At 38.3% G+C, this 9,682-nt stretch overlaps 1 protein-coding gene across 2 annotated transcripts in view; it reads left to right on the forward strand.

Annotated features, from left to right (window-relative positions):
• The window catches only part of LOC136970633 (acyl-protein thioesterase 1-like), a 38,068-nt gene extending 34,794 nt beyond the window's left edge, over positions 1-3,274 (forward strand). For both annotated transcript variants that reach the window (XM_067265081.1, XM_067265082.1), the window contains one exon: positions 2,749-3,274. In XM_067265081.1, coding sequence (XP_067121182.1) covers positions 2,749-2,799 — 51 coding nt within the window. In that variant the 3' untranslated portion in view covers positions 2,800-3,274. The remainder of the gene's footprint in view (positions 1-2,748) is intronic.
• Positions 3,275-9,682: the final 6,408 nt, after the last annotated feature.

Raw genomic sequence — 9,682 nt, forward strand, 5'->3', positions numbered from 1 at the left:
GACTTTTGGAAAGCATAGATTTAATCGAAAACGAGCTCGAGGAAAAGTTAAAACAGGTTAGACAGACTAAGATAATGGAAGTTTTTAATAAGCACATGTAAATATTGTCTAGCCTGTACATGTAAATTTAGTTCATTAAATTTTCTGTACTAAATTGCTTTAAAACAACACAGTTTTAAAGCAATTTTACACAATTTTAAATACAGTTACAGTACATGCACCTATATACAATAGTATATACTGTATCCTTACTGTCAATTTATTGCACTGTAGACCTACAGTATTTTTCTTGAGGTATAAAATATTGTACACGATACAGTTAATCGGCCGATCTCATCATTTGATCAAATTTATTTATTTATTTTTTTTAAGCTCATATACAGTACATGTGCAACAAATAGTTTCTGTATCAACCTACCTTATTTCCACGATATTTTTAGAAAAAATAGTATCCAAGTTATTTTTGCACGCAAAATATTCAAAAAACAATAAACGCATTAATGCAAAAATCAGTTTTACGGGCAACCTTCCTTTTTCGATTGTCGTCGGATAATCGCGGAACGTAACGAAATCACATTACGAGAAAAAATAACGAAATCGTTTTATTATTAGTTAATAATTTTTCTTATATGTACTTAAGAAAATATTAAATATTAAAATAAAATACAGTATTTTTAAAGTTAAAATAAGATTAAACTAACGAAAACCAAAACCGAGCGACGGAGAGATACCACGCTCTTGTATATGACTTAATACACATAACCGAGGAGCGAACAAAAAGAACCAAGTCGAATTAATTAAGTGAGAAAAAAGAGTGTGCATTATAATCGAGAAAATGCGAGTACCGTATTAACATTTAAATATCGGCATTAAATCCGTCTTATAAAACCACGACGACTCCCGTAAATCAAGTTATCCGACAAGAATAAAATACGGTACGGTACCAATATAGCTTTATCGTCGAAAAAATTCACTTATTTTTGCCCACCAAGTTTTGCCTAAGAGTTTTGTTAGTATATATGACTTTTAGCCATATCTGTACAGAAATACGGTATTACGGCACCACGCGTCTAAAAGACTACTTTTCGAAGGAACCGCGGATGGTCACCGCAGACAGGTTTTACCGTATATATATGTGCATACACACTTAGTCAGAACTGTAGTCATATACGACTTTACTTTCAAATTGAATTATCATCATCACACGTCGTGTTAAGTCGATACGTCGAAAATCGTTACACCAAAGATCGTTAGGTCGTTCGTATAATCGAGACAACGATTCGAGACACCGCGCATTGATAATTTTTATAGATTTGAAATAGCTTACATTTGAAAAATACTTATACTAATAATTGTCTAAAAGTGCTTAATGTGTGATTATTAGTTCTGTTAAGTTTATTATCTGAACTAAAATTCCAAATATATTATAATCTACTACATAAAGCCGAAAAAATGGGCAGTCTCTTTCTTTCTTTCTGTCACGGTATACCAAAAACGGCCGTTAGGGGCACCCTAGCTATTATTTAAATTAACAATATAAATTATTTTATATTTTTACAGTATAACACTCGGTATATTATTTTTATTTGTAATTTAGTACGTCCCGATGCCCGCGTCGGGCCTTTCGACTCGTTCGTCAATAATACTAGAATCGTAAGCAAGAACAGTATTACTATCCGAATACTTTCTAAGAATATTGCCACAATAATAACGACCGTAATGAAATTTTAACGCTTATAATATGTACTCTTCGGTTAAATTTTAATATACAGTGTGTCTGAGAAAAATCTACATTATTATAAAATTTCATTTAAAAAACGAAGCAGTCTATCGAAATGTGGTTTATAGTAAAAGAAAAATTAACTCAAAATGTGTATTACAAAAAATAATACTGCAGCTAGAGTTTTGCACGCATTGGGCGAACGTAAAAACGTACACCTTCGGTGGCACAAAGAATATCCAATCGCTAATCGAATCGTTGCCAAGTGCCGTTTAGCACTTCCCGCGCAACATCGAAGATTACGAGGGTTTCTTTAAAAACAGTAACATTACAAACAGGTATTTAGTACACACTATTGTCGACGTAACCCCACCGGAGTCTTTTTGCGGGGTTATATCGGATCTAGGGGCCGGGACGTCGGTTCCCGCGGCCGATCCATCCGGGAAACACCGTATTAAACAAATTACACGAGGAAACCGACCGGCGAGCGGGTGCTTCGTCCCGTCGAAACTGTACCTAGCGGGAAATCGATCATCGATGGGATATTTTTCGCGCAACTAAAGGAACGCGCGTCGAGGTTGGCCGAAAGTCCCAAACGACTTCGGCTCGGCGTTTATATTAATTTTTATAATAAAAAAAAATCTTTCCGAGTTAATCGATTCGACTCCGCGTCCTTAACTTAATAATTTCGACTTAAATCGTCGACTAGGACTCCTCCGGTATAATAAGCCCCAATAATAGTCGAGTCCCGGTCGACGATTTAAGCGGAAATTATTTCCCAGTCAATCTTTCTTTTACGGCAAAATGCATTTCGATAGACCACTTTACCTTTTTTAACGAAATTTTATAATAAACAATGGTTCTCTTACACCCTACGTAACGGTTACTATCGATTTTTGATATAACATCTAGTATTTAAAGAAACTAGATTATATTAGTTTAAAAACTAATAGCGCGTTTTTATTTAGCCTATAGAAGATCTTACATTTTCCCGAAATATAAATTACGATATTTTTAACTCTTTTTAGGAAATGAAAGACGCTCACCAATTTATACAGACTTGTCTACCTCCCGTGTAAGACTAAATAAATTATTTCGAGACGAAGTAGTCGTAACTTTGCTCGGCAGACGACGATAAGAGTTAGATTCTTAGGATCTTTATTTCAAAAAAATATTTACAGATATAGAAAAGTGATATCGTTACACCTTGGTGTAATTGTTAACATTCCAATTTAAAAAATCACCATCGCTGTTTTGTCGGTACGAATTTATTGTACAAATATACGAAAGATTCGGTGTTTATTTAACGAAAGTTTTTTCACTTCTATGGTCTTCGAATGTCTGACAAATAATTATATTTAACAAAAATCTCTGTATATAAAAAAAGTTAATCTATAGTTTTATATCCGGCATTTAGACGTATTATTTTGTGTTTCCGAATTTTCGTATAACATCGTCCCGACAGTTTTGTAGATATTTAGAATTACGTAAGGGAACAAAACGATTGCGCTTAAAAGATTTACTTTTGATAATAAAGTATTAAATAAGTAATAATTCGATACTCGACTATAATAATAATAATAATATAAGAGATATTTTAAAATATAACTATTTATTCGTAATAATTTTGGTTTCTTCCAGGTTAGATTAGAAGTTCTATTAATTTTATCTAATTCCAATAGATGTGTCTTTGGGTAAAAACAAACTTTTATTCGTTTATAAGAATTTTTACTTTATTGTATTTCGTATTTTCGGATTCGTCGTTTTAAAATTTTATTTATAAAAGTTTATATATATTTAACTTTAGAAATCGGCCTTTTAGAAATTAAATTTAGCGCTATTTTTCGTCAAAAACTTCAGAATCGAATGTAATGTGTATAAATTCAAAAATATATTACCGTATACTCGTGCTGTAATTTTCAGGAAGAAACGAAATTCAATAAAGTTGCACATTTTAAACCGAAGTCTCCGAGGAAAGTATTGCGTGGCGCCCGATGGTATCGAATGTAATACTGTATATTTTAATTAAATTCCTTAATATATTAAAAATTTAACGTAAGCGCTAATTGATATAATAAGTAATACAAATTAAAGCGCCGCGTTTTAATTAAGGTAAGATCGAAATGCCAAAAGTCCTTCTAAACCGGAGGTGGGGGATTTCGTTAAACCGAGAAACGCGTCCGTTGCCGAAGGATCCGGCACGCGTGGGTGGCGTAATTACGCGTACGGTACGTACCGTACCGGAGACGGCAAACTATTTCGAATCCGCAGGCAAAAGTAGAAATATTTCGATTCTTATAAATTTTACGCGTGCCAGTGGTAAAAACATTAAAGTAAATTCGGTTTATAATTCTCGTTTTATGTTCGGTTGGATTTATCTTTTCAAATTCGTTCCGATTAACGTCGTTTACCAGACATCGTACTCGGTGGGATTAACGTCGAACCGATTTTGCAATATTCCGCACCGAAAAATTAATTAAATATTATTTGTATTTTATACGACGAAAAATAAACGAAATCGGTCGCGCGCCACGTCCGTCGTTCCCACGCTTCTTCGGACGCGCGTGCCGTAGGTTGGTCGTTTTCCGAAACTTTTTCGATAAAGGCATTATCTAACGTCGGTTTAACGTTATAATAAATCGTATATCGACGACGTTAAGCCAGGACTGGCCGTATTTAGATAATATATTTAATTATGGAAGAAAATTCGGAAAACCTCGGATAAATTAACTAAAAAAACCGGAAGTAAAGAGAAACGTGACTAAGAACGCGTTTCTACGTTAACGGGCCGCACGCTCCGTCTATATTAATGTATTCTAGCCGTTAACCCAATTCTTCCGCCATTCGGTTTTATTCTTTCAAAGTCTCGTAGATTTAATAAAGACGAAAGAATGTCGTATTCTAATTTATACGGAGTAGTAATCGACGCGACCCGAAACGATTCTTACCGAACACGCCGCATTTAATTACGTTTATATATCGAATCGGAGGGATTCGCGTAACTTTATAATCGAGTTTATACTCGGTGGTCGTAGTTTGTAAATAAATGGCAATTTCTTCTTAAAAAATTATATATTGGGTCGTTCGGAAAGTAATTTCGTTTTTCCGTAGAAAAATAAACGCAATATTCTTATAATAAATAAATCTTTTATCGAATTATTTAATCGACCGTCGTCGACGTCGCGTCGAAAAATTTCGATCGTCGTTTACAAAAAGCCGATTCGAGTGATTTTCGACGTCGTCGTTTCGAGTAAATGTCTTACGGTTAAAAAAAACTCGTAGACCGGAACGAGTAATAATCCGAGTTTGCCCGATGTGGCCAATACGGTCGGCGCGATAACGCGTTCCGTCTAAGCCGTAACGGTTTCCGACCAGTTACCGAACTGGCGCGAAATTTGGCTTTGTTCGTCGATCGATTCCGGCCTTTTCCGTTTCGCGATATTACTCGATTTGTTTACTCCGCGGCGGTACGCTTTCGAATCGATTGTTAAATCGTCCGGTAAAATTTCTTTAAAATCCCACCGTACAGAGCGTCTCTCGTTAATAACGCGTGGAACCCGTATATCGAGCTTGGAAACGAAACCGATTCGTTTTAAGTAGTACTAAACGGTTCGATTTAACGGATTTAATCTCTCGGCGGTTTCGCGCGTCGTTATACGGCGGATACCTTCGTTTTGTTTTCGTCGGCTTCGAATGGCCGTCCGGAACGCGGTGTATCTCGGATATCAAAATTGCCAGAACGCAATTTTGTAACCCGCTTTTGGCACCGTCTTCTCCAAACGCGTACCGCAATTTTTTTCTCCTTCGACGGCATTTTGGTTTTTTAGTTATAACGAAACAAAATATGCCGAAAACGACGCTTTCGATTTTCCGTACTTGACGAGTCGCCGAAAAAGAAACGATCGTACGGAATCCAACAAAAATTTTAAAAATAAGCCTTAAAATGTCGGCCGTCGAAGTATATAGCGAAAATGTGGCTTAAAATAAAATTGGCCGGTAAAAACGCATCTAATCCTCTAGTAATAAAAAACCGAAATTACTTTCCCAACGACCCGATATAAAGTAATTAAAAGGAAACAAATTTGAATATTTTTACGGGTTAAAATTTGTAAGCCGCCGTTGCGGAAAAAACGAGCCGTCGGGATTCGTATCTTCCGAACAGTTTAAAATTCGGTCCGTCGATAAAATCGCCATTGCGCGACGTAGAAAACGGTTATCTACGATTAAAAATCAAAAGCCAAAGAACGGATTCCCCTAAGTGAAATTCCCTTCGACCATCTCCTACCGTCGTATTCGGATAAATTATTAGCGTTGTATCAGAATTGTCGGAATGACCGAGTCTGCCGGTCCGTAACTTTTATCCCGGAGTAATCGCTTTTTATCGATCCCAATGAACCGGAGGATTATAAAATTTGATATTTTTTCTCGCGTCGATGCGACCGAGTTTTCTCGGCAGAAGCGTACTTCTAGGGATTTTCCCGTGTAGAATCAAATTTTCTTAAATTTCGTCGGATATTAAGTTTGCCGTAAAGTAAGGGTCGCGACCCCGTATGTGCGGATCGTTCGAATCGCGACGGTGGTGGTAAATTAATTTTCCGAAAGGACGGCGATTCCGTTACTTTTGGACGTTACGGATGCCGGACGAACGGTTCGGCATTCGAATGTACGGTGGTACCTTGGTATTCGAACGTAATCCGTTCCAGAAAGAGGTTCGAGTACCGATATGTTCGAACTCCGAATCATTTTTTCCCATTACAAATAATGTAAAATAGATTAATGCGTTCCGATCCCCAGTTGATTCGCTAGTATGTTTTTTATTGTTTCTTTATTCTTTAAAATAGTCGATATCGTCGACTTAGCCATAGAATATTTGACAGCGAGATCCGAAACACGCGTTCCATTTTCGTGTTTAGCAATGATTTCTTTTTTCGGTTCGATTGTTGTTCTCGCTGTTTTCCTTTTCACTCGACCACTTTCACTTTTATTCTTCTTGGGACCCGTGTTTAAGGGCTAATAAATCAAAAGAAAAGGATGCTAATTCAAAAAATATAGCACGGCGTAAGTTAATGTGCATGCCAAACAATGACCGTCTCGTAAAGACCAACAACTGCCGTATTATCGGGCCAGCAAATGGCTATAGTAATATTAATAATTTAAGATAATTCGGTACTAGAGTTAGGCGTTAAGCGCCATCTCTCGCTAAATTTAATAATTGGAATTTTAATTAAATAATTTAAATAAATTTAGGCCTAACTGGACTGTCTCGTAACTGACGCCGCCGCCGTGGCGGCGGCGTCGGCGTCGACTTGGCGGGCTTTCCCGTTCGAGTACCAAAATTTTGTTCGGGAACAGGGGCATTTTTTTTTTCGAAATTTTTGGTCGAGTACCGATTTGTTCGGGCTCCGAAACGTTCGAGTACCGAGGTATGACTGTACTTTTAAAGTTAAATTTGGTAAAATTTCTCGGGAAACCGTTTCTTTCGTTTCTCCGACATCTAATTTGCGTAGAATGTATTGTACAGTACGTTGAGCACGAACCGATTGGCGGTGGGCGCGAGCGGTCCGACGGCCGTCGACCGCGCGAATTTCCTACCACGCTACGACGGTTTCCTCGTCTAATTTGGCCCGAACGAAAATTGGTGGATCCGGAAAGTTTGTCGAAATCGACGAGACCGTCGCCGGCGAAACGAAAAACTAGAACGGCGTAGGAGTAAGGGCTGTTTCACACTATGACCGACTGGGCCGACCGGTCCGACTCCTAGTCGTATTGCCATGGCAACAGCAGTCGGTCGACCGACTGGTCGTTCCAGTCGGACAGATTTAAAAAGTTAAATATTTGTAGTCGCGTCGGAGCAGTCGGTGAGCTACAGCCAATGAGAGCTTCGAAGCTATAACCAATCAGAGTTTAGATTTATCCGAAGTTAGAAAATGGCGGAAGGTAAAGTTTCTCGGAAGCTTTAATAAACGAAGTCAGAAAATATCCGTGGCTTTATGATATTCGGCGAGCCGATTATAAAGGCGACATTGAAAAAAATAATTGGTTAGAGTAAAGCGAAAGGTATCCAGCTAAAAAATAGTCTTAAACTTCATATTAACGAATAGACGTAGACATATCTAAACGTAATTTGATACGCTGAATCGATTGGTATTAAAAAAATATTACTTACGATCAACCGTTTAAAAGTTACGAACGATTTTTTATTTCCGTCTATTTGCTTCGTTTAAGAACAACTTTATTAAGAAATACGCAGGCACTTATCGATATTAACAAAACGAATTACTTTAATTCACCATAATACATTTCATTTACAAGAGAAAGCGACATTAAAAATGCTAAAATGGTGTCGTTAGCCCGCGAACACACGACAACCTTTCAAAGACGGCCATGTTTTCTGTTTAAATTGAAAAACTTACCACGATTGGCTAGTGTTCTGATCTGTAAGACGCGTTCCGATTGGTCCTTACGAGTCGGCCACCGACATAATCGTACTCAGTGTGAATTCTTTTACTACTAGTCGGTCCGATTATAGGATCGATCGGGTCGGACCGGTCGGTGACAGTGTGAAATAGCCCTAAGGTTTATCCGGGATAGGCTAGCCATCGAGATCACTGCCAAAGATACGAACATTCCCTGGCCCCGTCCACACCACGAACTTATTAACAACGAGGATCTCTATCCTCTTCTTCAAAAACTCGCTCGCAACTATTCGAGGATTGCAACCAACACCACAAGGGAATGACTGACTGTTTTTCTAGTTGCGCTCGACCCTACAATGTATACCGTAGCTTTGCACTTGTATCATATTGTATATACTATTGTATTATACCTGTTTTTTATATCTCATCTTTACTTTATTTTTGTAACCATTCTGTATTTGCTATTTTATTACTATATTATTTTGTAATCATCTCATTATATTCTGTAACCATTTAGCTTTATCCCGTAATCACTGTTCACCTATGCGAACATTGCTTATCGTATTTGTACTGTCTCCTGTAATCAACTATACTTTTGCCACTACGTGTTATATCACATTTCTGTTCCACTCCCGGCAATGCTTTGCGGTACCGGGCATGTACTATTTTGTACCTAATAAAAGATATTGAATGCCTTCGGCCCCGAAAGTAATTCCCGATAATCCGAAAATCGCGAGAGGGAGACGGTAGACGCGCGTTAAGAATACAGAAAACGAAGTTACGAAAGAATCGGCCGAAATACGTCGACGGCGAGTGGAAGATGTTTTTTCTTTAAGTGCCGGTGTAGTTAATAGCCGCGCCGGTCACCGTCTCGTTTGCGGACGTCGCCTTGGCAGACAAACGAGACGGAGACCGGAAGTGTCGCCGAAGGAACTTCCTAAGTAATCGTTAACGTAAAATTTTAATCTTCGTCTTCTCCGACTGCTTCTTAAATGCAGTCGACCCCTTACGTTTGACTACCGGGCAAGGACTGCGAAACGAAATCGAAGATTAAATATTTTGCGAAACGGCGCGCGGCTTTTCGAGAAAGTACAATTTTGATAGTTTTAATTCCTCGAATGCCCGAATCGTCCACACCGGGATCCACTTTTGACCCGAAACCGGGAGCGAGAGCATTTTTCTTCAGTTTCTTTAATTCTGAAGGTGAACCGATCTGTTTGAAATTTATTTCGGGATACTATAGATTACTATCTATGGAATTTCGGGACTTTGAGTATATATCTGAACTGAGAGGACCGAGACGAGTTCGACGATACCCTACTTTTGGACCGGAGACGAAAAATAAAAAAGTTATCATACTTTTTCGGCGATCGCGCGACGATAGGGAGTCGCGTCGCTCTCCGCTAAGTCGGCCTGGCTATCGCGATCGGGAGTCCCGTCGCTTGCCGTTAAAATTGCCTTTAGTAGACGTTTCCCCTCTGTTTTTACTTCGTTCGAGAACTACCGTGAATCGATCGCTAGTTTAGCGCACGGCGGCGTGTGGTGG

This window comes from Centruroides vittatus, unplaced genomic scaffold, assembly GCF_030686945.1.
Source record: "Centruroides vittatus isolate TY-2023 unplaced genomic scaffold, ASM3068694v2 contig_2073, whole genome shotgun sequence".
NCBI lineage: Eukaryota > Metazoa > Arthropoda > Arachnida > Scorpiones > Buthidae > Centruroides > Centruroides vittatus.